Source organism: Triticum urartu, chromosome 2 (genome assembly GCF_003073215.2).
Source record: "Triticum urartu cultivar G1812 chromosome 2, Tu2.1, whole genome shotgun sequence".
NCBI classification, from domain to species: Eukaryota; Viridiplantae; Streptophyta; class Magnoliopsida; order Poales; family Poaceae; genus Triticum; species Triticum urartu.
In genome coordinates this window covers 742997133-743021601 of record NC_053023.1, presented here as the reverse complement: position 1 = coordinate 743021601, position 24469 = coordinate 742997133, and the positions used below count along the sequence as shown (strand labels likewise).

Genomic DNA, 24469 nt, shown 5'->3' with positions numbered 1-24469 from the left:
CGGACCAGCCAACATCGATATACAAGGAGCGCTCTTTTTCATGTTGTCGGTGCATTTTCAAAACATGTCTGCAATGTGGATCCCCGGTTCATGTAATTCCGGATGATGTATCCCTTCCGATATAATCCGCCATGATGGCATTACGTAAACAAAAGAGAGAAAAAGAATCTCCATCATAATATCGCCGCGTCGGTTCCTATAATAACCGGGGCAACAGCGGATCATATCACCAACACCAGCTACCACCAGCCAAAGCTCTTGCCAAGTACCCAGAACAGCTAGAAACGAACTCCATCTTTCTTACAGAACAAACATACACCAGTGAGAGCCTAAAGCCAACCTTCATCACATCAGCTCAAGAACATAAATCACATGATTGTTACCTGTCGTCCCTGCCGCGATGCCATCGGTTTTTCTTTTTTTTCCAACGCATAAAAAAGTTTATCACCGATTACATATATAATGAAATACACATCACTTGTCTTTTGTCAAATATATGACCACGAATAAAATTCATCAAGCAAACGCATCCGACGGCCCACGATCGCTGAGCTCTGAGGAGGCTTGTAGGAGCATCCTTCTCTTATTTCTGGATTTCACTTTCCATATCTAGTATTGTGTGGCTGCTATGAACTTGATTCAAGATAGGTGTATTGGCTATATTTATCATAAGTTAGGCTGGAAGATGTGCAGGAAAAACAATACCAGGTCAAGCGTTGAGGATCGGTGTGCTTCTTTCTCCGCTGCTCGTGTGTGCGCTCCTTATAACGTATCAAGGTATGTGTGTTCCTCCTGCACATTACAGATGAAGAAGGCTGGAATTAGCAGGACGGATAAACAGAACAAGACAGAACAACCTCATAAATTAAGATGTACTCCGTAGTAGCTAGCTAGGAGCATTTGCGTTGATTTATCTCCAGATTGTGATAACATGTTGGTTAAGCAGTATCTGCGTCGAGTCCCCTCCGTGCCGCCGCCGCCCGATTTGAATTACCTCCACCGACCATTCAAGCTCCCGCCACCGCATTCAAGCTCCCGCCGCCGCAAAACACTCGGGCATCGCGCTGATCCTCGTCGCTCGGCCACCGGCGCTCCTCTCAAAGCTCGGCCGCCGCTGCTTGATCTGTTAGAGTAGCAGCTTTACATCTTATAATACAACATCTGTTGAAGTTGCTCTTTTACATCTTCAATATACATCATTCGTTGGAGTTGTCTCTTTTTTAGAGATGTAAAATGTATCTTTGGAGATGTAAATTTTGACATCTCCTGTTTTACATCTTTGAAAACGATCTAAGTGTATGTGCGTGCATGTAAGCATCTGCATTTTTATTGTGTAAAAAAATATAAAATTGAAAGCAAGATGTGAAGGAAAAGAAAGAAATTTTTGTGCGTGTATGCCTCCCCTCTTTTGCTCCTGCTCCCCAATCTTCATCCCCGGTCCTCGCTCTCGCACGGCCGCGCCGGCGCCCGATTCCGCGGTCTCCGTTCCCGCTGGCGAGCGGTGACATCCTGGATACCTGAACGGCTTGACCCATCGGGGCATCGAGCTCGAGGTAACCAGTGGAAAATACTCTGTCAGACTTTCAGCACTGGCTCGGCGGTGTTCGTATTGCTCGTGTGATGCCGGAATTTTTCTTTTGACGAAGGTGGCTCCGCCGCTAGAGCACCTGCAGTAGATTTGCCGGCTGGACTCGGGTGGGAGTCCCCATGGCGTGGATCTGGGTGGTCGCGGCGGCCGGAGCAATCCTCTTACTGTGGGCGGTTTCCCTCGGCCGGATCCTCTCCTCCCCGGCGCCCTACTGCCTGCCTCCGAGCCCCCGCTTCTCGCCCCCTCTCCACGGCGACAGGAGGAGCAGGAACGTGCTCCTGGTGCTCGCCCACCCCGACGACGAGTCCATGTATGTATGTTGCGCCTCCCTTCCTCTGCTTCCTGTATGCCCTGCGCACCAGGTGCTCGACGAAATTCATGCTGTGTCCAACTCGCGTGGCAGGTGTGTAGACTACGTAGGATAGCGCGTATTGGTTGAACGGAATCAAATAGCTTGTGGTTCGACTCCGACTGAGAAATGGCGCCGGTCCTATCCATGTGCTGCCCGAGTTTCAGTCTGGATATTATGTGTTTTCACCTTACTTCTGGTCTGGTGCTTGGCCTGATTTACTTTTATATATGATTTCATTCCTATCTAATGCAGGTTTTTTACTCCAACGATTCTTTTCCTCGAATCAAAAGGTCACAAGCTTCATGTTTTGTGCATGTCTCTTGGTAAGATTGCTACCTATGGTCATGTATGTCTCTGTTATGCAGAGGCCGGGCATTGCTCATCATGATTTGTATCCGCTTGATGCTAAATTTTGAGTCAATAAAAAATGCCCTTTTATCGGAAAAAATGTATGTCTCTGTTCTTTGTGCATCTTTCTGTATGTCCAGGAGTGGCCATGTGTTTATCCATTCGTTTGACCAAAGTATAGCATATGCATACAGGACTATTTTCTATACTCTGAACATTTAAGCTTGTGCCTGGCTTACCAAAATGATAGATACAGAGCAGAGCTGCACGTTTTACCACTAGAAATCAGTTTCTCTAGCGTGTAATACAAATACACAAGTGCTTCTTTGTGTATTAGAGCTGTGCTTGGCTGATTTTTCCATGTGGTCACTACCACTTTTACAGGTAATGCTGATGGTTTTGGAGATACTCGTAAAGAAGAATTGTACAATGCATGCGCTACTCTTAAGGTACTCGTGGTCCTTCACTTCTCCATAGTTCCCTCTGGGGAGCAAGCTTTGTTCTGCTCATGATTAAGCTCCCATAATTGCAGATTCCAGCTGAGCAAGTTGCAGTCTTGGACCATCAAAAGTTGCAGGTTGTTTGTACTCATTTTTCATGATCCAGATACTATTCCAAACACATATTGACAGTTGAGCATGCCCAATGTGTATTGTAGGATGGGTTTCATGAGGAATGGGATCATGGACTACTAGCAGAACTTACCATGGAGCAGATCCAACTGTGGGATATCGACACAGTAATGACTTCATCCCAGTCCTCACATGACTCCTAACCATAATGTACTTCTTTTACCAGCTGCACTACTCGGTTGTAGTCATATGTCTTACATTGATTTTGCCAGTTATAAATATATTTTAGAGCATCGACCTGAAGGAGCAGATATGAAATGTGTTCATCTGCATATACCAGACTACCGCCACATCGCTACTGCTGTAGTTTTATTTATTTCCCCCCAAAATTGAATGTTTAAAGGAACATTTCATAACCTTTCACTAGTTATACTTATTCCAGAGAAATACCGTATTGTCTGACACTATATAAGCTATCCCCACTTTGAAATCTCTACGCAATCCCACTGCATGCAGTTACTAAGCGTATGATTGTGCAGTTCAAATGCTCTTATGTCTATTTCTTTGGAGCTCTCAAACTAATTTGCATTTTCTTGCCCTTCAACTTTACCTACTTACTGCTGCAATATGTCATGTTTTAGATTGTGACCTTTGATTCCTATGGAGTATCAGGCCATCCGAATCATCGTGATGTTCATCATGGCATATGGTTAGTTGACTTCTTCTCATTTTGTTGCTACAGTACATTAGTTTCTCAGACTTTTTTTTCACTTTTGATTGTTTAGATTACATATATATGTTTATCATATTTTTTTGGTACATGTGTATTGTGCTGTTCTAGAATCTAAACAGTTTTATTTTTGCTATGAACAGCAAGCTTCTTCATGAGAATCAGCAAGAAAATATTGAAGCGTGGGAACTTGTAAGTTTCTGTACAGTAGCCTTGGATCACATTCTCCATGTTTTATTCTGTAGTCTGAAAGAGCATGCAAATTTGTGGTGCAATTTTTTCATGTGGTGTGCTTAAAGGCATTTATCACGTCATTTTTGTACGATCGGAAAGGTAGAAACCAATAATACTGTGTTATACGTTCTTTAGAAATGATATATTGCTCATGCCCGTATCTTGGTTAATTTCACTATGATATTGGTATCAAGATAGATAATTTCTAATTATAACATATGACATAAGGAATACATAATTTAGTTGTGTTCTTATGAACAGACTTTGGACAATACCAGTCAGTTTGACGTGTGTTTTTTCTCGGTCATATAAATGTATCATAGTTCATCACTTTTTTTGATGGAGTAAATTAGCTGGAGCTAACATGATCTCTTTTTTTTGGAAATGTAGGTAAGCCTGAACATGTTTCGGAAATACAGTGGTGCAGTTGAAATTTGGTTATCTCCGTTGATCTCGTCAAGTTCAAAGCAACTGATATGTTGTCTAGTTAACTGTAGCCCTTCCAGAACCTTTAAGGCAATGGCTGCACACAGAAGCCAGTGGGTTTGGTAAGTGGAGTTGGCAACATCTCATTTTCTAATGTAAAAATTGCACTTCAACAGAATGGTAGAGGTCAATTTCATAGTCGGAACTTTGCGAACAGTTTATTTTCAACCTTGTAATCTTCTTGTCAATATCATATTACATCCAACATTAGAAGCTCTAATGACCAATCTCAAAATTATCAATGTTGTTGGTTTCTGTACGATGTGCATTATATAATGTTCAAGAAAATAAAGTATTTGTTTTGTTTTTGTTTTTTGCAGGTTTAGAAGATTGTTTGTAACGCTTTCAAGTTACACTTACGTAAACATGCTCCAGAAATTTTAGCATTCGATATTGATATGTACCTTGTCGGTCGATCTGGATTGTAAATGTGCCTTACAGCACACTTTAAGCAAAAGGCTTCCGAAGATCAAGAACAGCAATTTCCAGATCATATCCTTTACTACACAGTGAAAGTTTGTTATATAGAGTCGATCGTGTTGACACAATGATACTGAAACTTTTAACCCTACCCAAGTGATAGTTCTTGCTAAAAGCCTTATTCCAGTGTTATTGCTGGCAACAATGGTAGTTTAATGCACCTCTCGTTTTCACAATTGTTCTCGTCACAAACGCCTAAGGCGTGTGCATCTCTCTTGTACTAGTATTTGCTTTTTTTTGGAGGACTTCTTATAGTGAAATCACTAATTAAGGAGTACTCGTTGCAAAGAACACTTCACTTTCCCGGGTTGCGCCAAGTGGCGCACATGCAGCGTGCCACTTGTTGCAACCTGGGAGTTTTCCCTTTTTTTGTAGATCCGTTTATTCAAAACGTTTTATCTCTTAAACCGTGCGTCCAAATCTCGAACCGTTTTCACCATTGGATTCCTCGCGTCGAGATTTTCAAAACTAGATCCCATGTTGATAGGTTTTGACGAACTTTTTTTTCACGAAAAAAATCGGACGAAAAATACTAGGCGAAAAAACCGAACCGGGAGCACGGTTTTTTTCCCTTTCTGAAAGAGGCATGCCCGTGCCTCTCGCGAAATCACAACCGTGCCTCTCGTGGAAACAAAACCGTGACTCTCGTGGAAGGAAAAAAACAGAAAACGCATTTTTTTTTCTGTTTTCGAGAGGCACGACCGTGACTCTCGCGAAAGCACAACCGTGCCTCTCGCGGAAGCAAAACCGTGACTTTTGCGAAAGGAAAAAAAAAAAGAAAACGCGTTTTTTAGGAAAAAAATTCGAAATCCGAAGCTAAGAAAGACCGGGGGAAAACCATAACGTAAAAAAAAACGGGGAAAAAACCGTTTAAAAGCCGAAAACGCGTGTGGAAAAATAAAAAAAACAAAATCCGAAGGAAGCGTCCAGAGCGTGACACGTGGCGAATGGCTGAGAGCGCGTCAAGTGGCGCTGATCGTTGCGAGGCTCTCGAAGGAGCGCTCGTTAACTAGTTGCTCCCTTCTTATAGTATTTGCTACTTGTACTTTCCATTTTTGCGGTCCAATGCAACGTGTGCGAGGCCTGCTGCTTACGGCGGCCTTGTTTCGTTTTTCCCTCCGCAGATTTTGGATTCCTTTTTTTTTTGAACTCGACCTTGGATCTCCTTTCCCCCTGAAAAAAAAATACACAGACCAAATTTTATTTTACAACAAAATTGGAATAATTTACAGGTTCCAATAATTTGTGAGACCTTGTGCAGCCTCATGCACGAGTCAACTCAAGTCAAGCTAGGGAAAAGGGAGGGGTTCCAAAAACAACCCAAGACATAGAGAACAAATCATGTTGCATAGCTGGTTTTCTGCACTAGTTATGCGGCGGCTAGGCTCCACCTTGTCGGCAGGCTTCGTCCATGGTAAGGCGTATCCGTGTCCAACTCCAGCCTATGCAGTGCAGAGACGTACCAATCTCCGTGTAACGTGCGTGTGTGTCCAGTAAATATATAGACCCGCCCGGTAGTGTGACTATCGAAGACCGAGATCGAGAAGCGTACTCATGGCTGGACCTGACGAGGCCAAGATGGCGGCAATGGTGCGCTCGTGGCCGTGGGTCGGCATGCTGATGCCGATGGTGCTCCGCCACCTCCGCAAGTCGGCGTGGCTCTACCTGATGCCCGTGGTGGCGGCGTGCGTGCCGATCGGGGTGCTGAGGGCCTACTTCGAGAGGAGCCTCCGGCGGTGCGTCCGGCGGCTGCTCCCGTTCTTCGACCCGTTCATCACCGTCGACATCGCCAGCCTGCGCGAGGACTACATGGACAAGATCAAGTCCAGCGACGCCTACGAGGAGGCCAAGGCGTACCTGAGCGCCGCGTGTTCGCGGGAGGCGCGCCACTTCCGGACCGAGGGCGCTGACGAGGGCACCGGCTTCGTGCTCAGCGTGCGGGAGGGGCAGGACGAGGTGGCCGACGAGTTCCGGGGCGTCACCATCTGGTGGTCCGCTCTCAAGGAGGACGACTACGACATGCGGAGGTGCTGCCGCCTCACCTTCCGCCAGAGGCACAGGAAGCTCATCGTCGATGAGTACCTCCCGCACGTGCGACGGTGCGGCCGCGCCGCCATGTCCGGCACCCGCCGCCGCCGCCTCTACACCAACAAGACCAACCTCAGCTACTCGTACGTGCTAGTCTCTTCTTACTACGTACTACTTCTAGTAGTTAGTATTTTATTTGCTGTCAATTCATATGATCAAGAATTTCCGTTTCCTACGAACAAAAGAGGCTCTAAAGGAAAAAAAATCCTATAAAAATCCTATCCTCTAGAATTCCTATGAAATTCCTTTAAACCAAAGAAGGCCTCACAGTGCTAGCAGGAAAGACGTGTGGAGCTACATCGACTTTCATCATCCGACACGTTCGAAACCCTCGCCATGCACCCTGACAAGAAGCAGATGATCATGGACGACCTCAACGACTTCCGCGGCAGCGAGGACTACTACCTCCGCATCGGCAAGGCGTGGAAGCGTGGCTACCTCCTCTACGGCCCGCCGGGAACGGGCAAGTCCACCATGATCGCTGCCATGGCCAACTACCTCAACTACGACGTCTACGACATCGAGCTGACCACGCTAAAATCCAACAATGACCTACGGAAGCTCTTCATCGAGACGACGGGCAAGTCGATCATCGTCATCGAGGACATCGACTGCTCCCTCAACCTAACCGGCAGCCGTGCCGCCATGGCCCAGCCAAAGCGAGCGGAGGGGGCGCCCAAGAAGGGCAGCATAGTGACGCTGTCTGGACTGCTCAACTTCATCGACGGGATCTGGTCAGCACACTGTGGCGAGCGGATCATCGTGTTCACCACCAACCACCTGGACAAGCTCGATGCCGCGCTAATCCGGCACGGGAGGATGGACTTGCACATTGAGATGTCCTACTGTGGATTCGAGGCATTCAAGCGAATATGGCGAATCCTAACCGTTGAGCGTGTAACGCGTATCATGCCCGTCGCTGCTGCCTATGGATCCGCGCGCTGTGGCCCACTGGGTCCCAGCCAAAGGTCCACTTAATTTCAGTTCCCACCGCTATACGGGTGAAATACAGTCAAATCGTACCTGTGCAAATCCCATACGGCCGTACGTAAGCCACCCGTGAGACCCGCAGCTACACCACCACCACCACCCATCGCCACCATCACTCCATCGGATTTCAAATTTTGAATCCCCTCAGCCCGATTCTGCTTCTCTCCCTGGTAACCCACTTGCGACGCCCCATCGCACAAACGCCGTCGGGACTGACTTCGTCGCCGGTCTCAAGTTCGCCGCCATCCAAAACAATCAATCCTCATGGGGAATCTCTCACAGATCTGTTATTCAGGTACATACTCTCAAAAGTTTGGATCTTTTTCCGTCGGTTTCTCTCGCATCTGACTGAAGAAGTCAATCGCCATGAACAGCTTTCGCTCCGCTCCCTCCGATCCGGTCTACGTTCCAGTCTAAGGAACGCCAGAGGAAGATGAATGTTGGTCGCCAACAAGGCACTCCGGTGCTCCTTCATCGTTAGAGGATTGGGCTCCTTCCCCGTCTAGCCACGGACAAGTGAAGTGCCTGAGTCAAATTCAGATGTCTCGTCTACTCCGTGGATTGCAAGGTACAGTTCTTGTTACTACTCGATTTTTTCCAATCTAGGTGGATGCCCAGTACAGATTTAGGGGGGCTTATTTTCTTCTATTATTGGGCCCGCTGTCCCGGATGTCTAATATCGAATTAGGAAATTTTCGTGATTTGGAGTTTGTCGTTAAACCAACAGACCAGTCAAGAGTTTGATTCTCTTGCAAGAGCTTACAACTTATACTCTTCAGAAAAAAGGATTTGGAATTAAGTACGGTGAATGTGGACGAAACGTCCACAAATGCAAGCCTGCCCAGAACATAATTTGCGGATGCGCGTGAGTTAGTTTCATACGACATCGACAGTCACAGAGAACCGTCCTCTGAATCGCAACGCACTCCAGCTCCGTGGTAGGCAAGCTACTATCTCGCCGTCGCATTCCTGGTTGTCGTCGTGAATGCCTTCTTTCTCCCCGCAAATAGATGTGTCACATTCAGTGAACTAGGCGTGTGCTTTCAGTAAAATAGTTGGCTGGACCCGGATTTTTCAAGCTTTGTCAGTTCGAGATTAGCATGGTCACAGTAATTAAGAAAATAGTTGGCTGGCCGGTGTTGTATGTAAAATAATAGTATGGATTAAGATTATTTAAGCATTGTCAGTTGAATCTTATCATTGGCATTGACATGTAAATTAAGAAAATTTTAATCGTGATCAGTTATTGCTGTCAAAAGTTTGATACTTCTGAGCAGATTGTTGTTATTGCGGAGTAGTCAGATAAAATTCATGATCATTGGCAGCAACATACGAATTTGCGTAGCATGTGCCTGTTATGTTACAAAATCTGACGTTTATCACTGATCATAAATCTATAGTTTGCAAACGGTACAGGATTCGTATCTCTAATTATGTCCAGGAATCATTCAACTAGGCTCTTGGTTACAGTCAAACATATACAGTGAGACATTGACATGTAAGCATTTATATAGCCAATTTGATGTAGGCATTATAGGTTTCCTTTTTTCAGATTTGTCACTTCAATGCGGGTATTAATGGTCTGGGCTTGAGTTTGGGCAGCAAAAGTGGCATGAATCGCGGCCCATACCTCGGCTGGAGTCCGCAACGTGACCACCTGTGCAAGGATCTCGCGAGACAAAGAGCCCATCAAAAAACCTTGAACTTGCTGTTGTTGAGCGTACCAGAGGTGGCGTGCAAAGTTGACGATCTGTTCCTCCTTCCCGTCCTTTGTGACGGTGAGGGTCTCCGGGCGCCTAGCTCGTCGGATCGAGGTGGTGATCCATCTGTGCGCCCTTGATTTGCGGCAGCACGATGGCTTTCCACATGAGGAAATTGTTCCTCGTGAGCTTCTCCTGCGATGGTGCCCCAAGGGACATGGCTTGGGTGCTGTTGGATGGAGGGGCAAAGGTGGATGAGGAGGCGAGGGAGGTGGTGAGTGCACTCATGGTGCTTGATTGGGTGGAGGCGGTCGTCATGGCGAGGTTTGGGTAGGCTAGATGTGATCTCTTCTCGATCTAGGAAGAAGATGCTCTGATTACCATGTAAGATATTGTGGGAAGCGTTAAACCTTTTTCTCGGGCCGCACTTATATTTATATGGATGTTGTTGTGGCTTACAAGATGATCGATCAAGAGTTTGATCGAGAGATGCATAGAGAAGGTCGGTAGAGGAGGAGTTAGGCAGAAGAAAGGATAGAAGAGGTTTACAATTCAAACACTAGTCCTGTCCCTATACAACTCTATTTCAACAAGCGTCGGTTGGATGGAGAGTTGGAGAAGAACATGTGGGAGAGCAGGTGAGAACTGAGAAGGAGAGAAGAACATGCGGGAGAGGAATTGAGATTTATGGAGAGTTGGATACCTGCGGACTGTGGCTGCTCGCCTGCTCCAAGGAGTCGAGGGGACGAGGTGGGCAGCTGGGAATTGATGACGTGCGGCGTATCCAAAACGAAGGGGCTGCCGTATCCAAAACGTATCCTAGATGTATCCCAGACGTATCAAACACTGTTTTCTTTTTTTAAAATCAATAAATCATAGAATATTTACGGGATACGTATCGGACAGTGTCGGGGCAGTATCCGGCTGGATATGCGCACTTTCTGAAACCTCACTTACCTGTCCGCTTCACTGAACGGGAAGTAGCTCAAGTCCAGGAGCAAGGGATAAGCACGCACGTACAGATCCCTTTGTTGTTTTTTGTGACTGTCATAATCGCAGCAGATAAACATGGATTAGCAAAATCATCAAGACAGACCGATTCGCATTGGTTACAAGGAACAAAATCTCCGACCCTGACCATAGATGAGGCAAAAACAAGCAGCAGGAACAGCAGGGCAAGCGTGCAGACCGCTTGGAGTCTGAATAAATATAGGAATCAAGCTGCGATGTGGTGGTCCCATACGATACGATTGATTATAAGTACCAGAAATATCACTGCCAGTAGAGAATGCCAAGCATATTGTTTAGCAGAGAACTGCCATGCAAGTTTTGTTTCACTTGTCTGAAACTTACTGTACCTTGCCATGTTGTTGGATCCGTCCGTCGCCATGAACATGCCACGGCAAGGCAGTGACACTATTCCGCGTGTCAAATAACAGTTGGAGCAGCAGGCTGGGGACAGATGAAATCGCCCAGCAGATATAAAAAAGGTTTATTCCACACAAGTACGTAGAATATGACACCTAGAAAGAAAAAACACCCTCTCCCCTCCCTAGTCACCCCCAGATCCTGTCGGCCGGCCCTCCCCCACTCCTCCTCCTCCTCCCTCGCCGCCGCCCAAGAGCGCGGCCAGGCGAAGCCTAGTCGTCGCCGGCGGCGGCGGGGACTCGGGCCCTCTCGCTCGCGTGGGGCTGGCACGGGTCGGAGCGTGGCGGCGGGCCGGACGCCATGGCGGGTGGTGGCGGTACCTCGGCGACTTTGCTCCCCCGCGGCAGGAGGCCTCGCGATCTGGTGTGTCGCGGTCGCCAGGGACGGCGACGGCGTGACCGGATCGGTTCGCGGCGGCGCGGCCGGATCTATGCCCAAGCGTGGGCCTTAATCGCTGGTCTGTCGTCGGCACGGTGGCGGGTGCGACTCGTCGGCAGCTGGACAGATCCGCCGGGATTCTACCCTTGTCTGATCCTTGATAGCGCGGGCATCTCCGAGGGAAACCCTAGATCTCCTTCGGATCGAGCGATGACGGCGATTTTGCGTCATAGTCCCTCTTTAGGGCATCATTTTGAAGTTTACTCCGGTTGAAGGGACCAGCGACATCGGTGGCGCACATCTGGTGGAGCAACTGCCGATGAAAATCGCGCCGACTACGGTCATGGCGGACGATGACGGCGTCTTAGATGTCGTTCCCTTGTCGAGGCATCGTCATTGCAGTATGCGTCATCAAGCTCGGGATGCTCCGGGGGAAACCCTAAATCTGGGTCTTCCGGATCGGACGATGATAGCGTTTTATCGCTTTCCCTCCTGGGGGCATCGTTTTGGAGCAAGTGATGGCTAGGGGATGGTGGAACGGTACTTCATCTCACACATTGATGGCGGCGGAGATCGGCGGCATGGCGTTGTGAAGGCTCGGCGTCCGATGCGCAGAGATGGACTCGCGCAGGAGGAGGTAGCTGTCTGGCGTCATGGTGACGTCGATGGCAGAGTGGCCAGACAAGGTAGAAGTCTCAATATGATCTGAAGACGGGCCTGTGGAAGATGGCGGCGACGACACACGAGTGCGTCTGACCGGATTGTGCCCCAGACCCGGTATGTGGTTCGGCTGGGGTTTCCGGCTTTTGATGTTAGGTTTAGATGAGTGGTTTGGGTAGTGGCCCAGCTAGCATCCCTTCATTATATGGACAGGAGTAGCGGCATATGTTGTCAAGATGGTGGATTCAAGTATATTGTTTATAATACTTTGTAAGGTCCTTGATAATAATCAATAAAGTTACTGTATGCATCTTCCAGATACAGAAGCCGAAGGTCATGCTTCTTTTTAAAAAAGTACATAGAATATGTTTGCGTCGCCATCGATCGTGCGCTTAAGAATGACTACTACGCCTAAAATTTATGGGTAAATGAAGTGAACTGTCGCCACGTTTATAGAATGAACGGCGAGTTGGATCCGCAGGCACGTCGCCATCTGAAACCGATCATTCCGGAATGGCGAGTTCGTTAGCTGGTGGCTAAACTTGATTTGTGTGTTGGGCGGGTTGTCAAACCGTGCCGTGACTTCTCGTTGTTGCATCCCCTCGACCGGAAGGCTCTATTCACCCGGACGGTTTTGTGAAAAGATGATCCGTTGCATCATTGGTGCAAAGGTCGACTTCATCCAAGAAGTGAAGCATCTAATGCAACCCAAAATTTAGGTTATATATTTGAAAGATATTACACTATTTTCTATTCTTTTGCATTGGTCTTCTTTGATTATTATTGTTTTTGTTTCCTTGTTGGTTTTCATTATTTCACATTTTTAGCTTTGGTTTTCTTGTGTCTCTATTTTTAATTTTGATTTTTTCCTTTTTTTCACATTTCTTAGTTTCTTTCTCGGTTTCTTTGTTTCTTTTCATTGTATTCCTTCATTTTTTTTCTTTTTCGGCTTACGTCGGGTATTTTTAATATTCAACACATAACTACTTTTCTCAGTACACAATGTATTCCTTCAGTGTACATGCGAAATATTTTTGTTGGCACATGTTGAATTTTTTTTAATACATGATGTATATTTTTCCTCAAATACAAGTTCTAAACAATTTTTCATTAGATGGTCAACAACTTTCAATTACGTGGTGAATATTTCTTTAATGAAAATATTTTTTTCATAACATCACGGACATTTTTAAATACATAATTAACTTTGTAAAAAAATTATGTTTTATGTCTAGTTTTATTTAATGTACGTTGTACATTTTTCTGTATGCATCAGAAAGTATTATACATGTTTAATGATTTTTAAATATATGATCAACATTGTTTTTATGCACATTGTATACTTTTTGTATACAATACTAGTATACATCAGAAACACTTTTTCTATTCACATTTAACATTTTTCAAACACTTGATTAAAATTTTCCAAACGGTTGATTAAATAATTTAAATTAATTGATAACATAAATTAAATGTTTGGTTACCATTTTTAAATACAAGATTATTTTTTTCATATAAATTTGTATATTTTTGCATACATTTAGTCATATACATGAGAAACATTTTTCTATATACATTTAACATTTTTCAAATGCTTGATTAACATTTTTCAAATACTTAAATAACGTTTTCAATATCTTTCATTATCAATTTTTAAATACATGATCAACTTTTTCATACACATTTGTAAAAAATATAAAAAATTCGTATGCGTGAGAAACATTATTTATATACACATTTAACATTGTTTAAACATTGGTTAACCTTTTTCCGACAGTTGATTAATACGCAATAAATGTTATTCATACACATTTGAAAACATGTCATTTTTTGTGTAAACAAGAAACATTTTTTATGCATATTTAATACTTTTTAAATGCCTGATTAGCATTTTCGAAAAACATTTACTTAAGAGTGTTTTTATATACATTTAGAATATTTGGAAGTATAAATAAAAATAAAATGATAGAAAAAGCGATACCAAAAAGAAAATTAGAAACAGGAAAAAATTGAAGTTGTGGCTTGCCTCCCGCACGCTGGGCTGGCCAAGTATAGCGCTCATTTCAGGTGAGGCTGCCCGTAAGCAAGACAGCAGGCGCGCCCATTAAAACCGGCCGGTGCTCCACTGAGAATATGCGTTGAGCTGATCACTATTTTATTTTCGGTTAGCCGGCTGCATCAGCCAGCTAGCCAGCAGGTGAAGATATTCAATTGAGAATATACGTCGCCATCGCCTGCGCTCCTTAAATATCTTCCGGGGGGAATAAATAAATAGATGGGGGAATGGCCGGTCAAACTTTGGCCACGTTTGTAGAAGAGCGAGTAGCAACATCACGTAGTACTAGGCGTTTATCCGAAGAGCAATGCTGCACCTACGTAGCAGTCAAACGTAAAGTAATGTAATAGCTTAGATGGTTTTTTTAGTCGGAGGAAATTAGAAGATAGGCCCCATCCAGTTAAAATCAGGGGGTGAAGGGATTCGTAATTTGTCTAATTACGTAACAGTACGTAGGTTTTTACGTAAGTGTAGCATTTTTTTATCCGAAACCGTAGCATCACAGCGTGAACCTGCACCATTTTCCACGTGCCAGTCGGCTCAAACATCTGACGGAATACAGACCAAAAAAGAAAACTGACGGAGTACACTACTGCTAATCGCTGCGGAATCTAAAGATACCAGCTCAAACACGATAGCCCCAGCGAGCAAAAGGGCGACGACTTGACACGCGGTGTGTCGATGCCGACTTTTCTTGGCTTATTTATGTCCACCGTGCATGCATGCCACGAGGAAGAGGAGGCCCTGTCGCCAAGACCATATCCGATCTGTTCCGCTCGTGAAAAGCTAGCCAGGCCACCATGTCCAATTCAAACCAGGCGAAGTGCACAGCACGCCACCATCGTTCCGTGCGTGTCTCCGCCAACGTATGTGCTGCTATCATCGTCCAGGTCTCCACTCTCCACGCTGCAGGTGGGCGACGGGTGGCAGGTGTTGTTTTTCATATGTGTAAAGTATTTGGTTAGGCTGTTCTTTTCAGACTTTTGGTTCGGTTGCGTTCGGCCAAGAGATGGATTAGACAGACAGAGGCAGATTAAAATAGTTTGTTAATGTGAGACCGGTGCGAACAGACAAGGCCCTCGCGTGGCTCCCTCCCCGGGGCAACACACACGGCGGCTCAGGCGCCCCTCCACCGGACCCCCTCCTCCCTCGCCGTCGCCGGTGGGCTCCGCCGGGCGAAGCCCGCGCGGATCCGGTGGCGACGGGACATCTTCTTTCCGTGGCGTCACTCGTGAGGGGGAGACTTGCAGCGGCGGACGACGGATGGCGGACGGCGTACGATGCTGGCGTCGGCTGCGGGTGGAGGCCTCGGTCCGCGTTCCTTCGTGGCCTGGGCATGGACGGCGTGCGTGCGCGCGGCGGCGTCGGCTTCGGATGCCTGCATGGGATGCGGATCGACGTCGAGCGCAGCAGCGGCGGGCGTGGCGACCGGCTGGGCATGGCGGATGTGGCTCTGGAGCGCGAGGTACGTTGCGGGGGGACGAGCTGCGCGTATGCTCTACTGCTCCGTTCGTGCAGCTCCGATTTGGATCTGAGCTAGTTCTTCGATCTGATTGCTGCACTTCACGATGCGGCTTTGGTGGCTGTGGTGGAGGTGGTCGCGGTGGTGCTGCGGTGGTGGACGGTGGCTACGGCCAAGGGTGGTGCGTGCCTGGGCGCGGTGGATCGTGGGATCCCGTGGCCAGGGTGAGGTCGGCCTCAGCAGGGGTGGTGATTGGTGGGCGGTGGTCAGTGGTTGCAGGTGGTCATCTCCAGGAGAAATCCCTGCTCCGGTTTTCATCATAGCCGGCTACGGCGGCACCTGCGGGTGTCGTGATCTTTCTTGAAAGCGTCGTTGTGGAGGTGTGCTCCTACTCCCCATGGCTTTGGCTCCGAAAGAAAACCTCAGATCTGCTAGATCGGGCGATGAAGGCGTCTTCGCATCTTTCTCCTCCTTGAGGGCATCGTCACGGAGCCGGCTACGACTGGGAGACTGGTGGATTGTGGCATCTTCGTCGTGGATGGCGGCATCTTTGCCACGTGGTTTGCTGAGGCGGGGCGCTGATTTCTGTTTGGCAACGATGATGGTGTTGAGAGGAGCTCGGGTCGCGGCATGGACTTCGGTAGCGATTCTTCCCGGCGTGTCCGAGTTGCTCTTCCGTGGGTTGTTTGGTTGCTTTGAAGTCGGAGCTGCGGTGGAGCGGGTCCAGGTGGTGACGATGACATGCGCCCGATGGTCGTTTGCAGTGGGCTCGATCGGCGCAAGTCCTGCATATTTTCCTTGTGATACTCGTCAAAGTCGGAGATGTCGGTTGCTTGTGTGTGTGGCCATCTGTTGGCATGTGCTGTCGTGGCTTTCTTCGGCTGTTTTCTTCTTTGCAGTTCCGGGTTCCATGTCGATGGTCAGGTTGGCCGGTGGTGCCCATGTCATATGCGTTGGCTTGTATCGGTTTTAGCTCGGTTTTCTGTCAATTAACCGGACGATTTTCTTCTTTTTAATCAATGAAAATGACAAGTCTCTTGGCTTGTTTAAAAAAAAGTTTAATAAGCTGACCGACAAGTTTTTGCTTGGGCGGCTGCTTAAACAAAATGTTGAGGTGCATGCTTGCCTTCGACTCGACCGTCTGGTCGGTCTCTGCAGTTTGCGTGGTCTTGAGGCTCGTCGCTTCGGAAGGCTATTGTTATCGGTGATTTTCGCCGTCTTTCGGGACCCAAGGGGTGTAGGCACGTGTAAGCAGCCTGCCTGGCTGCACAACCACAAAGATCAATGCTGCCTTCCATGTAATTATTGTTGGGAATAGTCGGAGGAGCAGGCTGGTGAAATATGAAGTCGGCCATCGGATAGAAAAAGGCTTATTCCACACAAATAGAATATGCTTGCGTCGCCATCGATCGTGCGTTTAACTTAGCATCAAGGTTCTCTCAAGACTGACTACTATGTTTGGAGGGGGGGAATGCATGGCCGGTCAATTTATGGGTAAATGAAGTGAACTGTCGCCACCTTTCTAGAAGGAATGGCGAACTTGTTATTTGTTTCGGTAACTATTGCACAGTTGATTAGAGCATTTCGTCTACTGCAGTGGTTTTCTAGTGCGGCTCAGCTTGATGGATGCCGGAGCGGCGACCTCGGATAGCTAAGCATTTACGACTCTATGGGGCAGGGTCGTGCCTTTGCTTTGTGGGGGTGACGACGTGGTGCTGCGTGGGTACCGAGTTCGTCGACCCGCGCACACGGGGCAGCGGGGGAGGGGGGGGGGGCGGGCGGGCGGCCAGTATAGTATTAGGGCCGTATTTATTGAAAAAAAATGAAACCCATTTATCAACAGACAGCTCTCAGCCTCGCGTATAAAGGAAATAAAGAAGGAACACGATGGACCTGGCCCATGTTCACATGTATAGGCAAGCCACACGAACGTGGAAAGGAAACCTGTGATCGTGCCCTATTTGTTCGGATCACGGGATCAGACCATGAGTCCGATCGCTCCCTTCCTTCTTTCGCCTGTTCGTCTTCAATAGATGTAAGATTCTTACTGATGAACAAGAACTATGCGGGCACGCAGCTACACTAGGTACGACGACGACTACGTCTCTGCGCGCCGTCTAATCCTTCCCTGTATTGTTCTAGTGTTCTTCCTGTTCCTTACATAATCATGAATTCTTGAATCTCGGTAAAACAAAACAGGAATTGTCGCATTGAGGCGCTCGAATCATTGTGCACAGAATAAAATTATATCCAGATTAGATTAGAGAGAAGATACTATTGATGTGCCCTAGATTTTCTATAATTGATCTTATATCTGCATAGCTCTGCGCTAATTTTAAAAACAAATTGTTCCATTTAATTTCAGCACCATCATGTGAGGCTTAGGTAGAAAGTATCCATCCAGTAGTGATTAAAAGAAAAACGAAATATGTATGTGGCAACCGTGTGACAGATTGCAAAACTGCCACACGATCTCATCAACATCCGCGGACACGATCTCGCCTGGCAGCCACGATCGAACCGCACCGTTTTGCTTCTCCCGCGCGGGCGATCGTGCGGTCCTTTTTTCCTCTCTGAGAGAAAAAACTAGCGTTTGGGTTCGATCCCTTGACCAACAGGTTTGCATGTAGGCTAAGTACCACTGGGATAATTTCATTTACATGTGCACAAGCTGATTAGCTAAGTATTCAGGGTGTCAGAGTTCAGATGGATCCAAACCAAGATTTGATCCATCTCGTGCCGCATAAATAGAAAAGCTTGGGCACTCGCTAAATTAACCGGCACTTCTATAAACAACTGATTAGTGTTCAAAATTTGCTGCTACTATATATATTGGCATCTCAATTTCCGTACATCTCAACTTCCACACTTCTATATTTATTTTAGCTGATGATGGTAACCTCGGTGTAAACAAGATGTTAATTTATGCACCGCAAACATGATAACATATGAACACACACCATGGTAACTTTGACTGGGAAAAAATTGTTGAATTTTACCACTGTAATTTCTATCTCCATAACATGGAAACTTAAGATCTGCAGATCTAATAACTCACACACAAACTCTTGTAATTTTGTGTAAAAAGTCTGGTAATATACGCACCACAGTGTTGGGAACTTACGTACAAACACCATGGTAAACTTTGACCGGAGAAAAAATGTTAAAATCATATCCCGGTAATTTCTGCGTAAATAGCATGGTAATATATGTGTTGCAAACCTAATAACTTAGGTACAAACACCACAATATCTTTTACCTAGGGAAGCCAACTTATAAGCATGCCTTCACCTCCGCGCCCCTCGTGACCACCTAGCTGGCATCACCACCACCGGCGTGTGACAACAACATTGGCAGGAGCAGGAAGAGACTTCACTTCAAGGTTACATTGCCTAGTAGGCTCGCGAAATGTTTCATGAAGTGCGTGTCTGGTTCTTCCTGGTGTGGATAGTAATTGTGGTCGAAAATGACATGTAACTTTTGATCAAATAAGATTTTTAAAGCAGCGTAGGCTTGATAATTTGCATATAAACATCATGATACCTTTTTGACTCAGGGTAAACAAATATTGGAAAATATACCTACAATAATTTTTGTGTAATAGCATGGTAATATACGCATTGCAGACTTGATAACTTACGTCCAAAACATCATGATAATTTTTGACCTGAGAAAAAATACCGTTGAAACAATACTCCGGTAATTTTTATGTAAAAAAACATGGTTTTTAAGCAACCCATACCTGATAACTTACAAACAAAATCATGTTGATTTTTTGACCCGAGACTTTTTTGTTTGAAACTTGTCCGGTAATTTCTATGTAAATAACATGATGATATAAACTCCAATAACCGATAACTTAGACACAAACATGGTAACTTTTTGACCCAGGAAACTTTTTGTCGAAAACACATCGTCGCTAGCTTATGTGTAAATAGTATGCTAATATACCTCCCACGTAATCGATAACTTACGAACAAAACACCGTGGTAACATTAACCAAGGGATGAAAAAGTTGTTCAAAAATATACTTGCGAGAACTTTTTGTAAAAATAGCATGCTAATATACGAACTGTTCAGCTGATAACTTGCGTATAAACAACGCGGTAAATTTGAGGAAGGGGGGAACGCGGTAAATTTGAGGAAGGGGGGACAGTTGTTGAAAAATGTACCTTAGTAATTTTTATGTAAATAGCATGGTCATATAAGAATTTAATACTGATAACTTAAGTACAAACACCGCCGTGACATTTTTTACCATGGAGGAAAAAGTTGCTGAGAAATATAGCACGGTAATTTCTATGTAAATAGCATGGTAATATAAGAATTTCGATACCTGATAACTTAAATACAAACACTGCGGTAACATTTTTGACTAAGGAGGAAAAACTTGTTGAAAAGTATAGCATGGTAATTTCTATGTAAATTGCATGGTATCATAAGAATTTCATACCTGATAACTTAAGTACAAACACCGCGGTAACATTTTTGACCAAGGAGGAAAAAGTTGCTAAAAATATAGCACGTTAGCTTAAGAACAAACAGCACGGTAACATTTTTGAACAAGGAGAAGAAAGTTATGGAAAAATATAGCACAGTATTTTCTATGTAAATAGCATTGTAATATACGAACCTCATACCCGATAAATTTACCAAACACCGCGGTAACATTTAACCAAGAGGGGAAAATTGTTAAAATCCATACTCGACAACTACTATGTGAACCTCATGTCAGATAAGTTAAGTACAAACACTATGGTGATTTGCATCTGAAAAAGGAGGGCAAGGGACGCTTGAGTTTGTTAACCATCTGAGCTGGTGTAAAACGTCTAGAAAAAATGTTCCAAATCCCAGACAAGTGAGTATGTCTGTTTGAATTTTCAGTTTCATTCGATCTCATTTCAAGAAGGTACAAGTAACGTGTAAGTTGAAAGAAACCAATAAGATGGTGTAGCCCAGTTGGTTGTTGTTGGTTAATTAGTTTCAGAGATTTGTGCGAGGGGAACGGGATAGCCCAGAAAATCGGGAGAAGAAGGGATGGATTTCGTGCGGCATGAGGGTGTGTGGTGGTTTTAGCAATCTGGCACACGGTTGCCAGTTATCACAGTCCAAAGAAAAAAGGAAGGAGGTAGATGAGATGAAAAGATCATCGCGTAAATTTTTTAAGAGTGATACAAGCACTTCAAGAAATCTAGATGAGTTGGCGATAGTTCTTGCGATGACCAAACTAAGGGCCTGTTCTGAAGTCCTCTCACTCCAAGCTTCTCCAACTACAGGCGTGGAGCCGGACAGAACGGTTTTAGCTCCGTGGAGCCAGCTTCATGAAGCTTTACAAGTCTGTAGTGCAAATTGCTGAAGTTGCTAAAGCCCAGCTTCACAAAACAAAGAAGCTAGGAGTTCCTACTAATTACAAAAGGATGCCACCGCGAAGTAGAAAAACGATTCGTGAAACAGATCCCCGACGCCCTGTGGGATGCTCGCTTCGCTACTACGCATGTGGCCAGCGCTCCACCACACAACGATACAAGCTAGAGCCATATGGGCTGCCTTCATCCGGCCCAAACTGGCGCCCAACGGGCCAATAGCATCCCAGCTGGGCCAAATCATGGAGAGAAGCTACGAATGTTGTCGAACGAATCGAATCGCTAGGTGAAGTTCGAAGCTACCTTCAGAAGCTGATTTTGTGGAGTTTGAGAAGCTCAGAGAGGTTCATGAAGGAAATATGCCCTAGAGGCAATAATAAAGTTATTATTTATTTCCTTATATCATGATAAATGTTTATTATTCATGCTAGAATTGTATTAACTGGAAACATAATACATGTGTGAATACATAGACAAACTTAGTGTCACTAGTATGCCTCTACTTGACTAGCTCGTTAATCAAAGATGGTTATGTTTCCTAACCATGAACAAGGTGTTGTTATTTGATTAACGAGGTCACATCATTAGTTGAATGATCTGATTGACATGACCCATTCCATTAGCTTAGCACCTGATCGTTTAGTATGTTGCTATTGCTTTCTTCATGACTTATACATGTTCCTATGACTATGAGATTATGCAACTCCCGTTTGCCGAAGGAACACTTTGTGTGCTACCAAACATCACAACGTAACTGGGTGATTATAAAGGAGCTCTACAGGTGTCTCCAAAGGTACATGTTGGGTTGGCGTATTTCGAGATTAGGATTTGTCACTCCAATTGTCGGAGAGGTATCTCTGGGCCCTCTCGGTAATGCACATCACATAAGCCTTGCAAGCATTGCAACTAATGAGTTAGCTGCGAGATGATGTATTACAGAACGAGTAAAGAGACTTGCCGGTAACGAGATCGAACTAGGTATTGGATACCGACGATCGAATCTCGGGCAAGTAACATACCGATGACAAAGGGAACAACGTATGTTGTTATGCGGTCTGACCGATAAAGATCTTCGTAGAATATGTAGGAGCCAATATGGGCATCCAGGTCCTGCTATTGGTTATTGACCGGAGATGTGTCTCAGTCATGTCTACATTATTCTCGAACCGTAGGGTCCGCACGCTTAATGTTACGATGACAGTTATTATGAGTTTATGCATTTTGATGTACCGAAGTTAGTTCGGAGTCCCGGATGTGATCACGGACATGACGAGGAGTCTCGAAATGGTCGAGACATAAAGATTGATATATTGAAAGCCTATGTTTGGATATCGGAAGTGTTCCGGGTGAAATCGGGATTTTACCGGAGTACCGGGAGGTTACCGGAACCCCCCCGGGAGCTACATGGGCCTTAGTGGGCTTTAGTGGAAAGGAAAAAGGGGCAGCCCAAGGTGGCCGCGCGCCTCCCCCCTCCCCTAGTCCTATTAGGACTAGAAGAGGTGGCCGGCCCCCCTCTCTCTCTTTCCTCCCCTTAAGGAATCCTATTCCAACTAGGATTGGGGGGGGGGAATCCTACTCCCAGAGGGAGTAGGACTCTCCTGGCGCGCCCTCCTTGGCCAGCCAGCCCCTCCCCCTTTTCTCCTTTATATACGGAGGCAGGCGGCACCTCTAGACACACAAGTTGATCATTGAGATCGTTCCTTAGCCGTGTGCGGTGCCCCCTGCCACCATATTCCACCTCGATCATATCGTTGTAGTGCTTAGGCGAAGTCCTGCGTCGGTAGAACATCAAGATCGTCACCATGCCGTCGTGCTGACGGAACTCCTCCCCGACGCTTTGCTGGATCGGAGCCCGGGGATCGTCATCGAGCTGTACGTGTGCTAAGAACTCGGAGGTGCCGGAGTAACGGTGCTTGGATCGGTCGGATCGGGAAGACGTACGACTACTTCCTCTACGTTGCGTCAACGCTTCCGCAGTCGGTCTGCGTGGGTACGTAGAAAACACCCTCCCCTCTTGTTGCTATGCATCACCATGATCTTGCGTGTGCGTAGGAATTTTTTTGAAATTACTACGTTCCCCAACAGTTCAGAACAGGCCCTAATACTAATCAGGTCAAAAATGAAATACTAATGTGTCTGATGATCCTACAGAATACAATGTTGACATCAACATGGATGGTATCAATGTGAGTGATCCTGAGCACATATTTAATTCATCTCCGCCAGAATCTGCTAGTGTTGATGCACTTGGCTGTTTTTTTTATTTGCACATTGATATTGGATGCACTTGACTGTCTTTTTAATACAAATTTATTTCGAGGTAGGTTAGTTATACTATTTAAACATTTATACTAAGGATCCAAAGGGCCTCGGATTATAGTTTCGCCCAGGGCCCTGAAATCTCAAGACCGGACCTGATCGTTTGTGGTCTGCCGGCGGCGTCTCGTGTAGCATGGGCTATAAGACATCCGTGTTGTGCAGCGGTGCGGCTCGCCTGCGAGTGGTGGAAGTCAGAGCGGCGGTTCCGGATCCGAGGGTGTGTGTTTTAGTGCGGTTGTAGCCTTGTGTCGTGTGGTCGGCGAGGCTTCATCGCATGTGCTGTTTTTGGCCTAGTTTCCCTTATAAATTGGCCGCTATGTCAATAATATGTTCAGGTGAGGAAACTTTCCCCCGGTGATTATCAAAAGAATAATAAAACAGTTTTGCTAAAGCACATCTAGATGTGCCATAAGTATTGCACATCTAAATCTTATGTCGTTAATCTTACATTAAGATTAAGATTTGTGTGAATATTTCTTTTTTCCTTTTCTTTTTTCTCCTTATTTGGTTTACTCACTTAGATGTGTAATAACTATAGCACATCTAGAAGTGCCCTATACACACCCATAATAAAACTATTGCACGGCTGATCACTCAGCAGCTGGTAGTGTTAAACTTGATTTGTGTGTTTGTATGCACTCGGGCGGCTACTGATAGAACTGATCGGATGCGTCGGTGGCCAAGTAGTGTAAAATGGCACACAAAGTTGGATGTGACCTGCCTGCAGTTGCCTCGACTTGAAGATCTGTTTGCCAAGAAAGAGTTGTATTTTTATCTGTCTGCTTCACACAATCGTAATTGTAGTAGCCCAGGTCCAGGAGTAGCGATGGATAATAAACACAAACAGATCCTTGCTGTTTTCGTGTCACGAACGTAGCAGGTTAAACAGGGGGCAGTGAAATCTTCAAGACCGGGGTTAGCGGTCAACGCCGGGGAAAGTGAACCATTACAGCCTGCCTTTCAAGTTCTCTTCCCCTTTCCTGAAACTTGCCTTGCAAGCTTTGGTTTGCTCTTCTTCAAGAGGAGCCACAGTCCACAGGTTGTCTCATCTGTCTGCACCTTGATGAGAAAGAAACACCACTATTCCGGGCCGGGTTCGGTGAGGACCGAACGGGACGGCAGGGCGTCCGGCCCCCGGTCGCCGTCGCCGGAGCCAGGGCCACTACGGCTCCGTGACCAGTTGGCTGCCGCTGCTGCTCAGATTAGATATGCAATGAGAATGGAATATGCGTCGC

At 45.9% G+C, this 24469-nt stretch overlaps 1 protein-coding gene and 1 pseudogene across 3 annotated transcripts; both read left to right on the top strand.

Moving 5' to 3' along the window:
* The first annotated feature begins 1358 nt into the window (after positions 1–1358).
* LOC125540410 (probable N-acetylglucosaminyl-phosphatidylinositol de-N-acetylase) lies at positions 1359–4932 on the top strand. Of its 3 annotated transcripts, none has more exons than XM_048704024.1 (10): positions 1359–1553; positions 1647–1898; positions 2193–2263; positions 2673–2737; positions 2821–2865; positions 2947–3027; positions 3502–3569; positions 3734–3782; positions 4215–4298; positions 4631–4932. In XM_048704024.1, the coding sequence occupies exons 2-10, from the start codon at positions 1708–1710 to the stop codon at positions 4634–4636; spliced, it is 660 nt and encodes a 219-aa protein (XP_048559981.1). In that variant the 5' UTR covers positions 1359–1553; positions 1647–1707; the 3' UTR covers positions 4637–4932. The 3 variants fall into 3 exon arrangements, with proteins under 3 accessions (XP_048559981.1, XP_048559979.1, XP_048559980.1); XM_048704022.1 differs by having other exon boundaries at positions 4215–4372; XM_048704023.1 differs by having other exon boundaries at positions 1368–1553; positions 1674–1898; positions 4215–4372.
* A 1317-nt stretch (positions 4933–6249) lies between these two features.
* On the top strand, positions 6250–10343 carry LOC125540409 (annotated as a pseudogene).
* The last annotated feature ends 14126 nt before the right edge of the window (positions 10344–24469 follow it).